The sequence below is a fragment of the Gymnodraco acuticeps genome, unplaced genomic scaffold (assembly GCF_902827175.1).
Source record: "Gymnodraco acuticeps unplaced genomic scaffold, fGymAcu1.1, whole genome shotgun sequence".
NCBI lineage: Eukaryota > Metazoa > Chordata > Actinopteri > Perciformes > Bathydraconidae > Gymnodraco > Gymnodraco acuticeps.
Genome location: NW_022992244.1, coordinates 210,097 through 232,221, shown reverse-complemented (window position 1 = coordinate 232,221; position 22,125 = coordinate 210,097). Strand labels below are relative to the sequence as shown.

The following is a 22,125-nucleotide window of genomic DNA, read 5'->3' as shown; positions in this document are numbered from 1 at the left end:
CACACTGGCAGCGCAGCACTGCCATACACTGATAAAAGACTCTATTATGAGGACTGCAGATGGGGCGTTATTCAGGCATGACTAGTGATTCGTCACAAGACGTGAACAGCATGTTAAAAACGTTACCCAGACAGACAGACAGACAGGGAATTTGTTCAGCGGAGGGTTTTACCAAGAAGCACAAAGTTCCCACAGTCACGCAGAAACCCGATCAACTCAGACATTCGAAAAGTTTGCCACTTATTAGAGACTCCCCGTTTATTTACCTCCCCTGTGTGCATTCAGTCAACCAGAGCCAGAATCTAATCTTCTCCAGCTGACAACAAAACAGAAACACTCTGTTGTTTTTTTTTTTTAAAGCTCTCCGCCAACTTGTAATTACAACTGAAACGTAATCGTCTCCCCGGGTTTGTGTGATGGGAGTCATTTCCCTCTCACTCTGCAAACCGATGTGACATCTCTGGATCAGATTCTCATGGGAATCTTCCTCTAAATGCTCTTTCTCTGCCCTCTTCCCCTTCGTTAACAAGTGAAGCGCTGTGTGCAGCGTTATCTTGAAAGGGTACCGCATTTTCCACATTTTGTATTTCTTTACAATGTGATTAAATGGTTAAAGCAGCCTTAAAGGGATAGTACGGATGTCTTGAGGTTGAGATGTGTATACTAATCCACAAGTCAGCCTGTTTTAAAGTCGAGGACTGTCGGCATGCCACTAGTTTGGAGGAACACACAGGAGTATGAGAAAGGAAGCTAAGCATTGTTCTGCTTTGGATGGCGGCAGCACCAAAATGTATTTCTTACAGCCCTTTCTGATCAGAGAACTAAAACGGTTATATATGCGTTCTTCAAACACACCAAACCCCTTTTTCAAATACAGATATTTTACCTTGCAGAACATAGAAACTCCCTCTGGAGGTAACTTTGGGATTTTAGCGTTTGCAGACCATTTACATGCACGAAAATCTATATAACACACTATAGGAAAGGGAAAACCCCCAAAAATCTAAATAGGGCCTCTTTAACTTCTGTGCCGTAGTTTTCACCAAACTGGCGGTGTGCCGATTGTCATCTACTGTAAGTAATAAAATGACTTTAGATATGTACTTAATACAACCTTCAAACATACGAACGGTCGCTTTTAAGGTCAGCCAAGTAGAGTTCTAACCATCAGGTCAGTGGTTCAAATCAAAAGACAAGCTGATATAATCCTATCACTGGATATGGATCCATAAAACAGTCACCTTTCAATCCTGTTTGGCTGCGGGAAGTTTGCACCATGAGCCAAGGTACAAGTGATTAGTTTAAGTGCAGATTTGGAAATCTTATTATATCATTTCTTGAAACCGAAAAAGAACCAAGTCTTAGCACAATGCAGCTAACTTGTCTCCAGTCTCCACCTAATTAGATTCCAGCACTTTGGTATGGGTGTGCAGTGTTTCGCCTAACCTTACTTTTCACTTGAAACCATTTTTGATTTAATAATAGAATCGAAAGTTTTCAAAAAGTAAATGCTGTACTCAATAACATTGGCAGATTAGATTAGATTTATGTATGAAACTCTTTAATCAAATAGTAGATAAACAAGATCATTGATGTTACACCAGATGGTCAAGGCTAACGTTTGGTCCTTGAGATATTTGTTATGCTGCTACAGTCAGCTTTTAGTCTGTACCAACAGAAGTAGGTAGAGGTTCAAAGTCTTGGACTGTAAACAGAGTTGTATGTATCTTTTGTGCAAAAGCTCATCGTTTTTCGCACGTTTTATTTCCATTAAAATATAAGATCCATAGTATTTATACAGTATTTTATCTTTTCCACAGTCATTTACTTATCTGTAATATTCTGGTGTGTATGTCCGAGGGGTAAATTAGGTTCAGGGTTCGTAGCTTCATTTTAGGGGAAGGAATTATATAAATATATATTTAAAAATATGATATATTTAAAATACAAAATGTGCAATAATAAAATGAATAGAATACAAATATTTAATATATATGCATATTGTACAAAACAATTGATTTGCAACCATTCCACTCTAACTACAGTGCTATTAAAGTATTAACTACAATCCTAATGATGAAAACCTGACTATTGCTTGAAATGTGCAATATAATACACCTCAATGCACATTTAAACTTTAATGTTGATGATTGTGACCTTGTTATTTACACTATTATTCCCGCGGGCTCCCCAGGTTCGGCCCCGCTGGACGAGCTCCACACGCTGCGCAGCCAGCTGCTACTGCTGCACAACCAGCTGCTGTACGAGCGCTACAAGAGGGAGCAGCACGCCGTGCGCAACCGCCGCCTCCTCCGCCGCATCATCAACGCCACCGCGCTGGAGGAGCAGAACAACGCCATGGCAAGTTTGCACGTTATCTTTAACATGAGATGAGCCCCACACAAAAACAGTAACACATCTAAGTACTTCAAAGATATCTTCAGAGGCATTTAAAAACTCCAGCTGTCAAATGAGTCAAGAATCATATGTAGGACGCTGCAGAGAAGCCGTGACTGAAGTTGTTTTGGTGACCCAGACAACAAGTGATGCTTTCAAAGAAGGCTGTTCTGTCTCATGGGATGAAATGTAAACAAAGTGGTGAAACACTGACACATTCATGCAGCAATCAGCGGAAACTTGTGCTTGGTAATTTAGTTTTGTTAAGGGGAAAAATGCCTTCACTAAGGTTGTGTTCGCACTGCAAGGCTTTGTGCTCTATTTGGAATCATTTGCTTAAATCAGATTTTCTTTTACATGTGTCAGATTCCTGTGTGAACCAGTCATGTTTCTGGATTGACCCAAATGCAAAAAGAACAATCCCATCACACTTAGCATGCTAGGAAATGAAACATGAAGGCCACTTGCGTAAGCTTTTGCGGTTTGATTTGTTAGCAGTGGTTAGCGCCAGGAGTACGTCTGTTTTCTATTCACTGAGTGGATCGGGCTCGCACAGAATGTAAATGACTTTTTCCATCTAGTGAAATAAAAGTCACACCAATTCCAACTGATTTTAGTTGTCCGAAAAAAGTAATCCAAATCATATTCCAGAGAGATCAGACTCCATGTGATTTTTCTGTTCACTCTATTACAAAAACCCCTGAGTCACACAGGCACAGAAAAAACATTCCATTTTAGGACACTTTTTCCAGCAGTGTGAACGCAGCAAAAAAGACCGTCTGGACTGCACAATTTGCTGCAAAGTGCTTTAAAAGATCTATTTTCTCTAACCGCTTCACACTTTGTGCTTATTTTGTGTGTGTGTGTGCAGAAGGACCAGCTGAACCTGCAGAGCGTGGACATCGTGTCTCTGAGGGAGAGTCTGCAGGTGGAGCAGCAGCGCTACAGGCAGCTGTGGGACGACCGGGAGACGGTGGTGACGCGACTGCACAGTCAGATCAGACAGCTGCAGCAGGGCCGGGACGACTACTACACCAAGAACCAGGAGCTGCAGGTACACATCCTTCACCTCTATATACACATTAAATATCAGACTGTACAAATACACGTGTCCACAGTTTTTGCATTTGTAAGATATATTTTAAATGTCTTTAATCTGATTTTGTGTTCAGAGTAAATTGCAAGAGGGTCAGAAAAGGATAGATGATCTGGAGGCGGAGCTTCAGAAGGCCAACAACAAAGTCTGCCACACTGGTCACCTTCTCAACCAGATGACTATCAAGGTAAGAAAACACCTGAGTCATGGTCTGATTATAATCATGTATTTGTCAGTTTCAAGTGTTTTATTCAGTACTCTGAAACGATTTGTATTACTGTTGGTACGGATGTGTAAAAGTAAACCAGCTTCAATACATTGCTGCTATATTATTACTGGAAGTTGAATTGAACTGGTGTTTCTGCCATGGAAAAATGTCAGCCTTTACATTACAATATGTTACGTCTCGTTTAGCTGATGCTTTCATCCAACGTGACTTACAATAGGTGCCATGCAATATGAACCAAAAAAACACAAAAATCCTGCATATAAATTCCAAAAAGCCAAACTTTTCTGTGCTAAATACAATAGTGACGGTTCCAGTCCAACTTGTATTTGATGCTTCCTTCCAAAAAGCAGGGTGTCTTCTGTTTTTTTATCTTTCATGTCTGGGCAGGTTTTACATTTCACATAAGGAGATAAATGCGTCTCTGCTCACTAACACTGATCACTATCACACAGCATTAAATTGCTCTTAGTTGAATCAGAAATAGGGTTTAGTCGCTGCCATTCAGGCTCCTCTGGTGAAAATAAAAATCCACCTTCTTTTGCATTATAAACAAATAGTATAGTTACTCAACTCTAATATATAAAATATATATCAACGAACATAAGAGGACAAAAAGCTAGAAAGAGACATAAGTAAAAGTAAAGAAAGAAGAAAAACAGAAATGATAAACGTCAATTTACAGAATATAGTAGGAAACTTCATTAATTAAAAAATAGCACAAGTACATTTATTGTCAACGACCAACCAGAGAGTCATTAATAATGTTTGTCAGATTTCTTAATGCCTTTTCCTGCCTTTCTATAAAAAGAACTTGGGCAGGATAGTGATTAGACAGTTGGGTCAGACTATAGGAGGGTTACAGCAGCACATGCCCCCCCCCCTCGTCCTGCCACCTCTCTGTAGTCTGCACACTGTCCCAGGGCTCCGTTGCCTTGGAAATGCTGTCTCTCCTTCTCTATTTTTGGGTCAGCGGCACAGGGGGTCCGGGTGTTTTTCTGCCTCCTGGGGTTTGTGTGAGGTCTGTTTTAAATCCTCTGACCCAGGAAACAGGGATTTAGTGGACTAAAGGTCCTATTTGTGATATTCAGCCAGAAGAAATAGCCTGTTTAGTTTAGTATTCTCTCATATCAAGGCCTGGGGATGAATTTCTTAAGAGCATTTTAATAGGAACAGAGAAATAAAGTGAACTTCCGCCACAGATGTGTATGCTGGGATGTGCACGTCATTAATGACTCATTCCGCCGTACTCAGTGTTGATGCTTTCCCAGATATTTCGGGACAGGTGTGATTTGTAGTATAATTGCTGTTTTGCCCTCCATCGTCATTGTTTGTCTTGCATGTCCTTCAGCTGAGCAACAGCGAGAGCACCCAGCAGCAGATGAGCTTCCTGAACAAGCAGCTGCTGCTCCTCGGGGAGGCGCACAAGCTGTCCATGCAGGACCTGCAGCACGGAGGCACCAATAACACCAAGGTACGCTGGAGAGAGGGTGTGTCTGTGTGTGGGACAGGTGCAAAGGACCACAGAGACAATATAGGAACACTAACTTACTGGTATTACTGGTATTACTGGCTTACCGGTCCCTAACTTAGTACTCTTACCACCCTGGGAAAATACTCAGTTACAAGGAAAAGTCCTGCATATTATCATGGTACTTTTAGAATAATATTACTACTGGATTAATGAGTAAATTGCATTTTCCTGCTGTTTATGTTTTAGGTTTGGTAGTTTAATCTCCATTAAAGAATTATATCGTATCAGGTTATCATATGTTTGAAGCTTTGTCCGTATTCTGTGAGAAAGACACATCTCTAAAATAAGTTCAGCTTTTGTAATTTGTACAATCTTTCCCAATGAGATTTAATGGAATATAAAGTAGCTATTGGGAAACACTCATTTTGATTAAGTACCTTAATCTCATACTTAATAGGATCATTTAGTGTGGTTTTAATTGCATCTCATTTCTAGCTCCATTGTTTGTAAAGTCTGGAAGTAGACATTACAAAGCGTAGGGGTCAAACTGTCTCCTAATCTCTTTTATTTCTTAATCCTTTCTTCACTTTGTGCCTGTGTGGACACTGACCCACCACGACGCAGGAGACCCAGATGCTGAAGGTGTCTTACGGGAACGAGGTGGAGACCCTGAAGCAAAGCCTGCTGGTCCAGGGTCAGAAACTGGAGGCGGCCCAGCAGAGAGTCGCCGAGCTGGAGACGCACCTCTCCAAGAAGGAACACCTCATCGCCGAGCAGAAGAAGTTCCTGGAGGATGTGAAGTGTCAAGCAAAGTGAGTCTGAACCGCCAAGTCCTCACAAGAAGCTTCATATATCCTCTTTGCCCTCTTCATCTTTGTTGGGAAAATACTGTATGTACTCTTCCAATATCAGAGTAGCACATGATAACGAAGGGCCTACGTTGCTGTGTACGTAACCGGATGTATGATTACCCAGAAGAGCGTCAGGACACACTGTTTTAGGCATATGATAGCTATGTGACAAGGATAATAAATACATGTATCCTGATATTGAAGCTCAAGCCGGTGACGAGTGATATCTTTCCTAACAATCTTCCTCTCTCTGTCTGCAGGGCGGAGCTGCAGGCCTCCGACAGCAGGTATCAGGCTCAGAGGAGGATCACTCAGATTCTGCAGACTGAACTCCTGCAGCTCTACAGCAGGGTGGAGATGGAGGCTCCTGCCAGCACCGTCAGCAGTCCACCACCAGGGGGCAGAGCTGACCCACAGACTTGTGCTGACTCCAGGTCAGGCTCAGCACATTTTCTTTAGTGAGCTGTTGTATTGCGATTTCACTGCTAAAGTTACCACTCGATTCAATCTACTTAAGCTATGTTTTATAATGGTCCCCAATCTTTGTGCATTGTGAGAGTTTAAACTGACCAGTGTGATGCTCACATGTGGTATGTCTTACGAGCAACACCAAACATGTTATATTTGTACTTTTTTAACCCATTTATAAAAGCCTAAATATATTAAAACTATCAACTATGACTGTATTTAATGTGACAAATTGAAGAGTAAAAAAAGAAACAGATTTCAGCAATTTTTGTTATACCTTGTTAATCATCCAATGACCTCTCAGGTAAATATCTTGGGTTATGCACTTCTAAGTTAAATTGGTCATTTGGACCCCTGTAAACATTATGAATTTAGTTTGTGTCTCATTGTGCTTTATAAGTACTTACATTTCGTCACTTTTACTATATTAGTGATAGCAGTGCCTTCACCTAAATTATATATTTAACTAACTTTGGAGTAAAACCTGATACAATAGTGATACCTGATTGTGTCAGATACTGTATGAATGAATGTTATCTATGCAATCATTTAAATATTAGTGGCCAGTTAAATACAGTTTTTGTATCATCTGATCAATCAATTGTTTTCTGGGTCCTTTTTTGTAACGTGTTAATATTTTTCTCCTCCACAGTGTCACGGTGCCAGCAGGTGGACGAAGCAAACCTCACACCATCGAGGAGTTGGTAGACGGTAGACCGCCCCGCGACTCCTCCCGGGGCAATGTCAGCACTTTATCGCCACGGCAACCAAAGGTGAGCAACTCTTCCAAGACGGCGGCGGCCAGCTCCATGAACGGCAGCCAGAACCCGGCCCCCCCGCCCCTGTTGGTGGAGTCCTCCCTGACCTGTCCCTACGGCAACCCGCTCACTTCCCTGCCCCCCTGCGACGCACCGGTAACCGTGGGCTCCTACCCCAGCGCCAAGAGCTTCCTGGGCATGAGGGCCCGCGAGCTGTTCCGCAACAAGAGCGAGAGCCAGTGCGACACGGAGCAACCGGCGACGCGTTTGTCTGGTCTTGCCCACGGCCTGAAGACGGATCTGTGCGTGGAGCCGTCCTGCCCAGGTTACGGTGCCCCCGTTGGTCCCGTACCTTCCTCCACTCCAACCCCAACCCCTGCCACCCCTCTCACTGTGTCCACCCCCTCTGAGCCCAAGCAGCGGGCCACCAGCCAGGAAAGCCCCCGCAGGAAGGCAGCGTCAGGCTCAGGCGGAGGGAGGGGTCAGGCGGGGTCAGGGCGCCCCCGGCAGCAGCAGCTAAAGATCATGGACTACAACGAAACACACCACGAGCACAGCTAGAGACACGGATCTGAGGCGGGACGCAGGGCGGAGGCCGAGAGACTACAAGTTTTAAACGATGGAGAAGAGCTACAAATCAGCTAAAGAGTTAACATGTCAGTGACTCTTTGGAATTCAGTGTTATTTGTTCAAATCCTCTGAGTGGACAACAGGATTTCCAACAATGTTTTCCTACATTCTTTTTTTTTCCAGTCATTCCCCTGAAAAATGTTGACAAGGATACAAAGTTGATGAGTTGTTACCAGTGGAGATGCTAGTGGTATGCATTTAGATTGTATGCAAAGATGCTCATGCTAGCAAGATGCAGTTATCGATAACTGTGTGACACTGTGAGTCAGAAGATTAAATGATAAATGAATTCAAATGACAAAAAAAACCCACTTTGCTTGAAAACATTTACCCATATTTTTCAGATATTTGTCGCTTTATTACGCCTTTACAGCCAACACAATGGTAGCAGCAACTTGTCTTCTGAAACAGTGTCACGGTTACTTTGGATAATCAACAAACTTTTCTGAATTTTTACTGGAACTACTTTCTAGTGAAGAAATAGTCCCTTTGAAAACGAATTATAGTGAGTTTTGTGGAGTCACATGGACACTATTTGACAAAGACGGGCTGTGATATTTTGTAGATGTCAGTTGTAACTTCTGAGGGCACCACAATTATAGCTTATTTCACCACCATTGTGTTGCTTATGAAAACAGGAATCTAAGAGACCAACATCTCCAAATCTGGACAGATAAAACAATATACTATTAGAGTTAAGTGAGAATTCCTTTTTGTAGTTTGGATGTGCTGACCCTTTAAAATCAAACAAAGAGCTAGTAATGTTACATCTGTCAGGCATGCTATGGCGTTGACCAAGGACCGAAATATATGTTTGATATCAGAATGCATGTTGAGGGTTATATCAAAGCGGTTGAGGTGATAAGTACCTACAAGACGCTTCGTTTACTATGGGGAAACTTTGAAGTGAAACCACTTGAAGAACTGACATTTCCATACAAAACTCAATTGAGTTTTTGTCCAAATTAAGTCAGAGAGAATGTGTGTTTGCAAAAAGGCAAGCATGGCGGTCGTGTTGGTTCGCGTATTTCAGCTGAAATGAGGAAAGTGTATGAAAATGTAAAACTGAAATTGTTTGCATTCTTTTGAATTCCATTGTACCTTTTATGTTTTATTTATTCAGCCATGAAGGGCTCCCATGACGTACATATCCTACATTTGAATCAGACCTGCAAGTAGCGCAAGCCCAAGCTGTAAAAAGTAATCTTTCTCTGTTGAAAGGTGATTTCGGAATTGTGTTTTTCTCATGTTAAGTGTACATTCAGCTAGTACAGCGTGGGAAACAAACAATTACATCTTGTCAAATCATGTTTCCTTCTGCGGGTCTGATAAACTGGGAGTTACCTCGTTTTCTTCTGATTATTAGAAGTAAACTCTGGCATTGAAAGTCGTCTAAATCCTGTTGTCCACCTGGAACTCCTGCTGTCACTTCCTTTTGCCTCGCTATTCTAAAGCATGTTCAACAATCCACTTTAAATGCCAACAGTAGTAACTACCGCAAACCAAGACAGAAGGTACAATCAGCACAACTGAAGAAACCAGGACTCTGACCAGAGCTGGAGATATCTGGGATAAAATGGCAAAAAGGAAGTTCTTAAAGCAGTGGCTTGTGTTTAACTGTGAACAATAAAGATCGTCTTCAATGTTTTGCACTACAATTCTGAGTTTGGCTTTTTTTTCTGTCGCCTAATGTAATCCCCTCCATTCGTACCTCTGTGGAAATGTAGCATCATGGTGTTTTTTCATTATGGCCAGTTGAGTTTGGTTTGGGGACGAGACACTTTCAGGTGTTTGCACATCGAATAGTCAGTCTGTCCTTCTAAACTGTGTTGTTGGTTTTCAGCTCAATTGAAAACAGAAAGACAATCAAGGAGTTTCTCATGACAGTACAACATTGGATGATTGTCTTTGGTTGTCAACCCTGTGAAATAACGCCCAACTACGCACAAAAGCACAGGTTTGACCACTAGAATATAAAAATATATTATTAAAATAGTTCCATATTTTCCTTTTAGTGTAGGCTACCACAGTATACTCAATATATTTGGTTTTTCAATTGTTATTCACACACTTAATGCAATTAGAAATGGGCAATTTTCACCCCTTTCCACTATTTTTAAATGCGCAGTCAGATTTGTACCCATTTTTACAGTTTTAGATTAGTTTCCCCATCTAAATAGGGAAACCCGGGGCTCAGAGGGGATACATTTGCCATTTGTAATATGTTTGTTCAATAGAAAAAAAGGGTTTAAAAACATACAGGAATAGTCAAATGGATTGATTGTATTGACGCAGTTCTTGTAGGAGTACTTTTATCATTCGAAAACTTTTTCCCACTCTCGTTTCTGTCCTTAACTCTACATTAGCTTAGTTTAGCATACACCGCTAGCTTAGCCCTGTTCATGGTTTAAAAACCGCCCAGCTGAATTTAATGAGGCGAATTAACCTGCCTCTGCCTTATCGTAGCATATATTACTGTAATGAATGGATATCGTATTTTCAACTAACGTAAACTCTCAGTATAAGACGGCCACATTTTCCAAAATGTATTTTTTCTTCAATAAATACAGAGGTAAGTCTAAAAAGTTCTCAAATTCAACATTTCGGTTTCGTTAGCAAAACACAAGATAGCGAATTAGCCAGTTCCTGCAGCAACATGGAGTTTAATTTGACTACATGCATGAAAACTGTAATTTCTTAAGTGTTACTTGGTATTTAAGTGAAAAGAACGTTAACAATTGTACATAATTTACAAACATGCTTTTAAAACAATAGGACATGTACAGTAGGCAGGACAGTAACCAAGGTAGGCCTACATGTTAATTATTCACATATGACATTGACGATTTAAGAGGATATTTATTTACTAGCCTGCTTAAGTCTTAAGGGATATCTCATAACCTGGTACAGTGAATCTACATTTTCAAATTTAAAGTGGGAGGTTGTGCTTTTTAATAGAAGTAATCTGCATGCTGAAAGACCTTGCTAAAGTGGACGTGAGTCCTCTTTGTAATGCCTATAAAGGACAGCCAATACCAAATGTGCCAAATTAGGCAATATGTATATAATTTATATTCATTTTGGTATATGATAGTATATCCACTAATTTCGTGAGTTGAGGGTTTGTGTCTGGATTTAAAGATATACTGTTGACACTCAAAATATTGAATTTAGCTTAATTAGGCCTTTTTATTTATTTTGTGTATGTTTTCTAGTCCAAAGACAGTTGTTCTTGAAATACTCTCTTCCAATAACCTCAAATGTATTGTTGGAAATGTTTTCATAATATACAATATTCTTTCTTCACACTCCTGTTAGTGTCCCTGTTTCTTTATTGTTTGTATTTACTTGTATCCCTTCTGTTTGTTGTCCTGTTTCCACCAGAGGACACTGTTGCTCCAAAATGCAGCCCACTCCACAGCCATGTTGGGATCAACAGGTAAGAGTGTGGTAAATACGGTGTTACACAGATGATGATTGAACATGATCCACATGCTTAGGCTGTTAATGGTACTGTTCAATATGACAGCTGAATTGATGATATTGACGAGAAGTGCTGTTATTTTTCCTGTTTTTTCCCTGTTATATTTCAGTCTAGGAAATGGTATCACAACTGTTGAAAAAGCAGAAAAACCTTCTGTAAATACAGCATACAATACATTCAATAAAATATGACTGATGCTTAAACAAAAGTTGATTTATACAATTACATTCATCCTATTTATTCATGAATCTATTTGAATTGTATTACACAAATGTGAATGTAACAGAATTCTGTCTCTTTGTGTTAGTATTTTTTTTACGTGTGAATGTACATACGTGACGATGTGTTTTATCAGCTCCCTATTCCCCAGGCCTGGCTGTGAACTCTCATCCTGTTTCCAGGACTGAATAATTTTTTGTGAGTACAACCGACCAAGTATGATTAGTTTATCAAACGTGTGCATATGTATTTCACGAGTGAGTCCAAAAAAAAAAAAAAAAAAGTGGTATGATTAATTTACCAGCATTCCGCAGGGTCAAGGAAATTGATGCAGGATAATTGGGCACACAGGGAATCCTTGGCAATTTGTGCTTTCAGACTCTACTTGAGAAATTAGATGTCAGTGCAAATGTGAAATTGCTCCTCAATGTTCTCAAAGATTCCATGAAAATTTAAACATAAATCTTAAGTATTTCCAGCAAAGGGATTCTTCCCCTTTTTTTTTTAGTGCCAACTTGAAATGAAGCCCTGTGAAAATGATCTGAATGAAAGTGTGTGTGAGGGGGGGGGAGACATGCGAGCTTGTGTAAAGTTGGGGCTGCACTCGGAGGAGGATGTTCGGGGCTCATGCTCTCGGTAAAATCCTCATGCAAGAATTCATTAGGTTCTTCTATTTGACAGGAAGTAAAGTTTGAATTCATCTGAAGATGTGTAATTATAATATTGGAGATGTGTACACCTATAGCGAAGAAATATAACTCAGACGGAGCGGTATACCCTAGTTTTTTATTCTCCGGTTGTCAGTTTCGAAGTTGTAGGTACAAACGTGCGACACATGTGTTCATTTGAATGAAAATAAATTACACAGGAGTGAATAATTGATATAAAGGAGAATACATTTGTCAAGTTCGGATAGTTCACTGATTGATAAAGTTCCTGTGTATGTTTCAATTTGAAGGACGTATTTATTTTGAAAAGCATCTCTGATAAACCATTTGTTTTTAATTCACTGGTCATTAATTACATGTTATCAATTTAGCCCTATAACAAGCAACACTGAAAATTAATAAATCATCCTCATCAGATCCTAACTTGTGGGAAATTTGATATTAATGCGAGATCAAGATAAACTAATCGCTTAAAAGTCTCGCTCCAAACTTGTAGTTATATTCAAATGTTAGTGTTTATTCCTCACGGACACACAGTGCTAAAAGAAAATGCTAAACAAGAATATTTTTGCTAAGCATACTACATACTGACACTCTGGAAAACGGCTTCATTTGTCCTCATTAAAAGCTTAAAAGTCCATGAATAAATAATCATTAAAGAGGATACTTTTTCCCCCTTTTCTTTTTCTATCTTCGGCCTTATGCAAAAGCACCCACTGACTAAATAAATGTGCTCCGTAAAGGCTGTTTAGAAGCGTGCCCTCCCCCCTCTACTTCCACATTTAGAAAGCTGACATGCACCTAAAGATCAGTTCCTACATTGGCTGTTGCCGTTGGAGGAAAAAATTGGACCTCCGAGAGTCAACTTAATACAATTAAGTGAGGATGATGAGTCTTTCTCTCTCTGTGCTGCTTGAATCCGTAAGCAAGGCGGTATAAAAACTTGAAGGCAAGAAGAAAAGAAAAAAAGCGCGAGATGAGCGTGCACAGACGGGTCCCAGCGGTTTAATTATTTTAATTATCTCTCCTCTTTTAGCTTTCTTAAAAAAAGAGGCCATTAAAGGATGCCCGTTTGGGTTAATCTGATTAAAAAAACAAGATGGAGGGAGAGATGAAAGGCTGCAGATGTCAGTGCTAATCAGGGGAGTTAAGACTGCTATTTGTGAACTGGGACGGTTGTTAAAGTGGGTAGAAAGTGCGTGAAGTGTGAGTGTTTTTCTAAATGCGTTTTTCCTCACTTCAAAACACCTCCTTCCTGCAGCCTCTGTTGATAAACTCCCTCTCTTGCATCTCCTCAAACTAACGCCATGTTTGATTCTCCGCCGCGCTCTGTAACTGCGCTGGCAGCAGGTCAGGCAAACACAGCGCGACTGGAGAGGCATGTTAAAAGTTTAACTTTAGTCCCCAGTGAAACGGCTTCCTTTTCGCAAAGGAAGATGCCATTTGATGAAGTGATGAAAGCGGCATAGGCAATTAGCAACAACAGAATTCATATTTCTTCATATTTTTGCTGAATCTCGGCCAATAAGGCATTATCGATTTACCAGTCAAGTCATTTCTGTTATTAACTTAGTCTTTAAAGTGTTATTTTCTTAAACAGAAGAAGAAAGTCTGTCAGTTTCCTCTGCAGATGAATCATTTCATGTATTTAGAAAACTGTGTTTTTCTTGCTAGTTTCAATATGCATGAAGGTAGAGGAAAATGGAGTTGAGTTGGTTCTAACTCCAAGTCCAGCACAAAACATTAGTGTGCTCAAATCACTCAGAATGACCTTTTGAAATCTGCAACATTATTTCAGATCCTGTGTTTAACAAAGAGGATTTAAACAGACAGTTTTGGTATTTCATTTTGAACGTTTCAAGAAACAGATGGTCGTTTCTAGGATTGCTTTTTTTTTAAAAATGTAATACATTTTTTCTAACAGCAAAAATGTAAAACTGACTTGATAAGATAGAGAGGACTTCTGCAGTGTAATTATTTGATATAGTCATGCTGTAGGAAGCTGTATACTTTGCATCACTCAGCAGATGCAACACTGTCAACTCTGATAACGCAGGCAGTTGTTAAAGTTCCTCTGACTGCAGAGCTTGACATTTGTTCAGGCAAGAATGAGCACAAACCCAGCACAGGTGTTGAGCCGCAGCATGGTCGAGAGAGGAGGGGAAAGGAGAGGTGAAAAAAACAAACAAAGATCTACTTTCAAACTAAATCAAGCAGAAGGAATGTCCTGAGTGTGTACAGAGATGGACGGGAGCCCATGCAATATTAAAGCGCCATGTCTGGCGATGCCAACCGTGCCACTCCTCTCCGAGCCTCCCGCCCTCCCGGCTTCCCGGCCATCGGCTCTTCCCTCAAGGTGACACTTCAAAGCGGGCACGCAGACGTGGCAGGCCTGGCTGTCGGCATGGAGCCAGCCCCCCCTTCCCCTCCTCCCTTCCTCCTCTCTCTCCCGCCCACCACCCATTCTACCCCCACCACCGCCACCACCTCAAAGACACAGCTCCTTCCCCTGCTGGGCCAGGTCAGCGCCAAGATCCACACCGCTCGCCGCCTCGGGAGCCGCTGTCAAAAAACTCTTCCCCACAAGCTTAATTAATAACGGGCCATTCCTAATGCAAACCCTCCGAATCTGCAGCCTGTTTCCCTCCCATCCTATTGGTGAGTTCTGAGGCCTCGACAGAAGGCAGACAAGCAGAGGATGGCTGGTTGGGGATGCATCCAAATAATTTGAATTTCGATGATTGGGAATCACATGCATTATTCTCCACGCTTTATAACCTATTTTCTGTGGTGTACAGTGCCTGCCCGCCTGTCTGTCTGTTTTTTTCTTTTAAAGACGTCTCTCTTCTGTAGATGATTGGAGACACTCCAACCAAAGAATATAGGGCGGCTGTCCTCGGCCCTTCTTGACAGGTGGGGAATGAAAAACCTAAATGTACACACACATACACACACCCAGTCTGCATCAGCTGGGTCCAGGGCCCGTAATCACCTTTCAAACCTGGAGGGAGAATTTTAGAGTGCGCCGTGATCGATATTTGCTGATCCGTCTAGCCGCATCAACCTCAAATAAAAGCAGAGTGCAGGAGACAAGGCAGCACCGGCAGGTCGTGGGGAGGTCTGTGGCGCCCCGTTTGATGTCTGTGAGAGCGCTCATCAGTGTGTAGAACCGGCCTCATCTCGGCACGCCGGGTCACCGCCGCCTCACCCCGAGCAGCGCACGGCTGATTGTCTCGCTGTCGGGGCGGGTGGGGTTGTTGTTTTCCGAGGTGAGAGGACGGATCCTTTCCGCAAGCTGGGCTTCGGTTTTTTAATAGGGCCCCAGCTCCGGCACCTCGCAGGCCCGCTCAGGCCGACACGCTGATGATGAGGAGGGGAACTCGTCCAAAATGCACTCCTCCTCCTCCTACTGCTGCCAGTCCTCAGCTCATGTTGTTACTGTATTTTTATTCACTGCATGTGCTCCTCTGTCTCGTCCGTTGCATTCTTGATGGACTGAGTGAATGGGGAGGGAGGGGGGGGCGAGCAGGCTAAACAACCCTGCGTGCCTGGAGAAGCCGTGGTTAAATGGTACACGGCTCGGAAACATAAGGTCTGCAAATACAAGCTCAGCCACGAGAGCATTGCTGCATTTAGGGCAAGGTGCTGGTTACGTTCGCTGACACACTGATATAATTAGGTCATAATAAACTAGTAAGGCAATGGAGAGCGAGGGCGTGTCTCATCTGAGGCCATTAGAGAAACCACGTAGGTTGCATTTTTTTGGGGAAAAGATAACCTGTCCACCTGGAAAAGCTCACTTTCTTTCTGCTCGGTCTCACACACATTCAGTCAGTGTCCTACTTGCAGAGTTCTTGCGATTGTTTTTCTAAACCCCAGAAGTCCTGTCCCTCTTAGTGAGCTAACTGGGGTGGTTGTAGGCTCAAACCAACCTAATTAGAACACTTACTGCACAGCGAGGGCCGGTATGAATGCGAGCCTCCGCGCTGCAGCCTCCCTCAGATTAAGCCTCTTTTAGACAAGGCTGTAACCTCCCACAATGATGCCGTAATTAACTTCATTAGCTTTCCATTCGTTTTTAGTTTTGGCAAAGTGGGCGAGGCTTAGTTTGGGCCTCCGTTGAGATAAGAGTCACAGAAATCGGTTAATCTCGTCTGTCTGTGTTTTAGCTCCACCGATGTTGCTGTATTTCACGGGTGCTACCTGCTGTTCATCTTGGCGACATGCATGTACATGAGCGGTTTGTAATGAGTCTGACATCGGGTTTTAATAAGCAGAGCTTTACCCGCAGATCCTTCTGTGATTTGCATCCATGTCCGACACGAGGCGTAAAGCGGGGTGATTGATTCATGGCTCGTCCCATATTGGAGCAAAAAAGAGGGAGGAGAGAGACACAGAGAGAGAGAGAGAGAGAGGAAGGCCGTAGATTTATTATCAAACTCAGCGACAAAGGGAAGAAGAGAGTGTGCATATGTTAATCCGCTGGCTGAACGATGATCAAAGACTGGAACAAGCTGAGCCCTGCTGATCGCCTCGGGGCAAACGATGCTCTCCAAGCAGCTGGGAAAGTGTGCAGACGAGGAGTAAACAGATAGTTAGACAAATCAATAGCCGAGATTCAGGCCATGGCTTGGTCTGAAGGTCAAAGGAGGCTGGTGTCTGCGGCGAGTGAAACCAGGGGCGCTTTTAGGCCAATTTAAGAGAAGTGATGTGTTTACAGCTGAGTTGTGTCCAGGCATGAAGGAAGTTCAAGCTGAGGTTACGGCTGCTCTGGTCAGCTCGGTGATATAACAAATAAAAAAACACCATGAAAGGCTGGCTCAGACTCTATCATCTAAGGATTTGATTCATGGGCAGTGGCATGGCTGTGTGTTTGGAACAATGACCTCGCATCATCTCATTTGGGTTTCAAAGGGAGAAGGATTTTCTTTTTAGTGTCAAAACACCCTGCGTGGGACTCGATTGTTCGTTATCTGTTTTTCACCTTCTTCTTTAGACTGACCCAAAGTATTCCCAAGGCCTCTACCTTAGGTACCCTCGCTGGATGCCTGCTTAGGGAATTTGTTCCATCCCTGTGATCTCGTCCTCGAGGCTCATATTTGGTTTGAATTCCACAATTTCCATCGTCAAAAACACCCGATTCTCCTATATGTCCTCATGTAAATATTGAACAAAGCCGGTCATCAAAGCAGCCACCCCGCAGCTGCATAATCTACAGTGGCTGTTGAAAAATAAAAATATTATCTGTCACGGCTCTATTCATTATAATATCACGTCTTTGTTTGGCTAGCTGAATAATTAAGAAGACTTAGCTTTTCACCCCCAAGCTTTGGCGTCTTTTGACTCCCTCCACTTCAGAAGCGGATTGTTTTTGTGATTAGTCACTTTGTTTAATCTGGTAATGATGGCATCCCCTCAGGCTAAGTGCCTGATTTGTGCTTACCAGTTTATTTATTCATTTGTACTTTTGACGCGTTAATCTGCATAAACGGCGCAGAGCTCCGCCAGGACCCCGTACCGTCTCTCTGCACCTGTCAATTACAACAAATCCGAGACACCTGGAAGCAGCCACTCTGGTCTCGGCACCCCGATCGGGTGAGGAGGCGTCCTGTCAATCAGCCCTCATCTACCCTGTCCTGTCAGGGAGATTTTCATATTCAGCCCTTCATCTTTACTTCAAGCATGCACCATTAATTGATCCGAACTGCAGCTAATTATGATTGATGAGAGGCCTGCCAGCATGGCACAGCATGGATACAGATAGTACCCCACAATGCAGTGATTCCTAACCTTTTTGGCTGTTCACCACTCGTTATTGTTGTATATCTTCATAATTTATTTATTGAAAAATAGTTTTTGACCAGATAAAATCATGATAGTCTACTAGAAGTGAATAGAAAGTCTGCACGAGCCTCCTTTTTTGTATCCCTTTTAATCTTATTTTGGATCTGAACCGTGATGAAAAAGCACATAGCAATAGACAAACCAATGATGTCTGGAATATGAAATAACTCGGTATTAACGGTGCACACTTGTAAGCAATTCATAACACGATTAATTATTTATGGTCTGTTTATTTATGGTGTCACTGTTGTGCACATTTAGCTGAATGAGTAGATGTGTGTATTTGCCAAGTAAATAAGAATGCAATTGTACAATGCATTTAATAGTAATGGTACCAAATATCAAATAGACTACACCTAAATTAATGTTAGAGGAAAACACGGATTCTCAGCATAAATGGATAAGCACCCAACAGTTGTTTTATTTCCTCTTCTGATATATGATGCTATCTATATATATATATATATATAAATAATGTGAAAACAATTGAACTGAAGGACATTTGATAAAGGTAGGAGGTAGAGTGGGTTGTCAATTAATGGTGGGGTAAATTAGTTTGACACTCTTGATACCTATTACATCGTTTGATGAGTTTGTAATATAACATTTACAAGTTTTGACCAAAGAAGAGTGGAACTGAAATAGAGTTGACAACACGTCAAAAGGAACCAGCTGACCTCTCGTGCCGCAGTTTGGCGATTAGCAATACTCGGGTATGCTGTCAAACAGTCGGAGACCTATCATTTGCTGCAGCGCGGCTCAGTTAGCCCTACAGCGGGCCTCTGGTTATCTGATGCAAATGTTCCCAAATGAAACGAATGGGAAATATCAACAAGCTCTGAGTAATTGCAGCTGATAAAAAATGCATGGGGGTTGTGGGGCCGGCCTCGGTTCCCGCAGACGCAGGGAAGTTATCTCTCATTACCCGGACCGTGATAAAGTGCGCCGACTTCACCGTCAAGCAAAAACAATGCATTCAGCTCCGTCTAATAAAGGCTGCTGCCTACCACGCTCTAGCTTGTGAAATCCATTTGCAGCAGTTTGTTATGGAGGAGAAATATTGTTGCTTGCTGCGGTGATTAATTTTCTCTCTCTGTGCTTTGACGCTTGTCTCCGTAGTTAAAGAATCCCTGCATATCAAGTCTAGATGTTTTATTCATTTTAAAACTTAATTTATATACAAGTATGGATCTAAACTATGTGCAGATTTCACACTAACAACCCCCACAGTACATTTAAAAGTAGAGTCTGTTGCAATTCTTCACCGGTGTACTGGGAATTTACGATGTAACTTTGTTTTCAACAGCAACTAGTCTTTATGTGTTTCTCGCTGTGCCTTATTCAAGACCTTCAATCTGCCACCTGAATGTCAGGAGTCAGGAGGAGTTTTAATGCTCGGCATCTGCCATGCAAAACAGCTGTTTGGCTCCAAGAAATCTGAATAATAAAGAGGATGACATGACGGCTGTTGCTGGGAGCACAGCAGGGAATCCAAACTCCACAAACCAAAACATGAGACTAGATTATGAGGAGTGGAAGAGGTCGGTTTCATGGTAAAGATGAGCAGCTTTACTGTACTGCTGGGGAACTTGTAGTCTGTGGAGATTTGAAAATTATTCAAACGGGAAAAGTAGATGTGTTTAAGGCCTCAAATTAAAAAATCTGGGGAAGATCAGCTGAAACACGGTGGCAATGTTTCTGCATGTTTAAAGCACATGCTAATTCACACTAAGTTGCTATCGTTTTTTCAAAATGACATCTTTAAAAAATAACTTGTTCGCCTTTCAGTTCACAGATGCATACGTGATTCATAGACAGTCATTTCTTTTTTTTAAGTAATCTTGGCATGGTTACACAACTAAAGCTGCTTTACTGTATTTAGTAAGTTCAAGTCAAGTATACATGAATGATTTTAGGTTTCTTAGTGTTCGCATTGTCATTGTGTCCATTTTAGCATGCTGATATTAGCATTTAGCTCAAAGCAATAGTGCATCTCAGTGACAGTTGCAGGGCTGGAGGTTTTTAAATGTTTTAGATCCGGTCGCAAGTCTCAAATTACTCAAATTCAAGTCGAGACTTAAGTCCTGTCTCTATAACTTGTCTTCATTCTAAGTCTCAAGCTTGAAGTGTACATCACTGGGTGAGAGCATTAACTTATTTTAACACAATACAGGGTGAGAACATAACTTAAAGTAGATATAAGTGAGAAAAGGAATGATGTATCATCCACTTTAAGTTCCACACACAGCTGAAACGAATGGAATCCAATTACTTCCCGGAACGTGTCAAATATATATAAATACTTTTTTTTAAGATGCTTTTGGACAGCTATGTAAAGCCAATAGATGCAAAAACCAAATTAATTACATTCATTGTTCTGTTCATCCTCTCCAAAGTCTTCCAGAAAACGCTGTCAGGAGATGATCCCTTTTTGATGACAGATAACACTTCTGTGAACTTTGAGATAAGCATGTTGCCCATGCAGATGAAAGGATCATCAGCAATTCAGGAAAAAAAAATACTTCACTTCTCAAATAGGGTTAATGCTTTTGGCAGTGCACTGACGTCAACAGCTGTTCTCAAACAAGCCCTTTGATGACTCATTGACAGCAGAAGCTCCCGATTGCCACTTTCACTAACTGGGGAAATGTCAGCGTCTGCGCTCAACGGAGGCTGATCACAGTCCCTCCGCAGCTCCCGCCTGCCAGAATGTGGCAGTGATGAAATAGCGCCGGTGTTAATGGATGTTAGAGCAATCTTGACCCCCCTCCAAAGAGCAGGCTCTCTGTCTCCATTAAAAAGGGGCCTTTTACTTTGGTCTGGATCAGAGCCTGGGCTCTCTGTGTGCCACGGGGAGTATCCGGACAAAGGTAATTGTACGCCTCCTCGGCCCCTCCACCTCCACGTCAGGACTCAGGGGAGCGCCTGTGGAGGACACGGATTTTGAAATGGAGAGAAAAACACACACAGACAAGTAATGATTAGGTTATTAGCACCGAGGTGACTAATTACTTAATTGTACTGTCAAAAGGGGGAGCAGGAGGGGGGAGTTGGGCTGCAAGGTGAGGGGAGCAGAGGTTTGGAGAGACTCCCCCGGCTGGCTGCAGGGGTGGCTCCCTCACTACACATCTCTTTCCCCGCGGCGTCCCCCCAGCCTGCTGTTCGGGTCCTGGTGACATCTGCTCGTGGCACGGCGGGTCCTCCCTCCCCTCCCTCAGAGGCCGGAGTCACCCCCCCACACACCCCTGCATGCCTCCCCGTGCAGATGTTTCAGTCCCTGGGTCTTGCCTGCGTGGAGAGCGTCAGGCCTGTTTGATGTGCGATGAAACAGAATCAAGCGAGCCACTCGGGGGCTCAGGGAGCAAAGGGGGGAAGAGGGGGCGAGCAAGGGTACCAAGGAAGACAGGACCAGGGGGGGGAGGGGAGGAGGGGGGGAGTACAGGGAGGAAGGGATGTTGGGATAAGTCTCATTACAATATCAATCAGAGGACGGGCACAGAGTTGGGATGTCCCTGCACTGGAGGTCAGAAATCTCAGGAGGTGAGGGGAGGAAACGAGGAGAGGAGAGATGAGGGGCAGACAGAAGTGAGATGGCATCAGAGACAAGGAAATAAGAGTTAAGAAAAAGAGAGGAAACACACTTGAGAAGAAAGTTGATGAGGGAAGATTTGAAAAGAAGAAGAGGACCAACGAGAAATAATAGCATTAAGTGGGAAATGGGCAAAATGAAAGGAAACAAGGAGCATGTGAGCGAATGAATACTACAACAAAAAGAGAGTACAACAAAAGCTAAATACGGTTAGACAAGACTAAATGAGATGTGAACTTAGGAAATAAGAGAAAGGGAGCAAGATGAAAGTAGAGGAAACATCATAGGAGGAGATGAAAGTCAGTGAAGAAACGGGGTGATGAGGAAAGGAGGACAGGAGGACAGGAGAAAGAGCATGAGAAGAGGAACCGGGAAAGAAGATGAGACAAAAGGATATTAGGGATGAAAGGAAAGAAAGGAG

The 22,125-nt window shown here is 42.4% G+C and overlaps 1 protein-coding gene across 1 annotated transcript in view; it reads left to right on the top strand.

The window, feature by feature from the left end:
* The window catches only part of tsc1b (TSC complex subunit 1b), a 38,061-nt gene extending 28,503 nt beyond the window's left edge, over positions 1 to 9,558 (top strand). Inside the window, exons 16-22 of the mRNA XM_034206350.1 lie at positions 2,195 to 2,361; positions 3,269 to 3,451; positions 3,570 to 3,680; positions 5,071 to 5,193; positions 5,818 to 6,005; positions 6,305 to 6,478; positions 7,165 to 9,558. Of these exons, the coding sequence (XP_034062241.1) occupies positions 2,195 to 2,361; positions 3,269 to 3,451; positions 3,570 to 3,680; positions 5,071 to 5,193; positions 5,818 to 6,005; positions 6,305 to 6,478; positions 7,165 to 7,831 (1,613 nt within the window). The 3' untranslated portion in view covers positions 7,832 to 9,558. The remainder of the gene's footprint in view (positions 1 to 2,194; positions 2,362 to 3,268; positions 3,452 to 3,569; positions 3,681 to 5,070; positions 5,194 to 5,817; positions 6,006 to 6,304; positions 6,479 to 7,164) is intronic.
* The last annotated feature ends 12,567 nt before the right edge of the window (positions 9,559 to 22,125 follow it).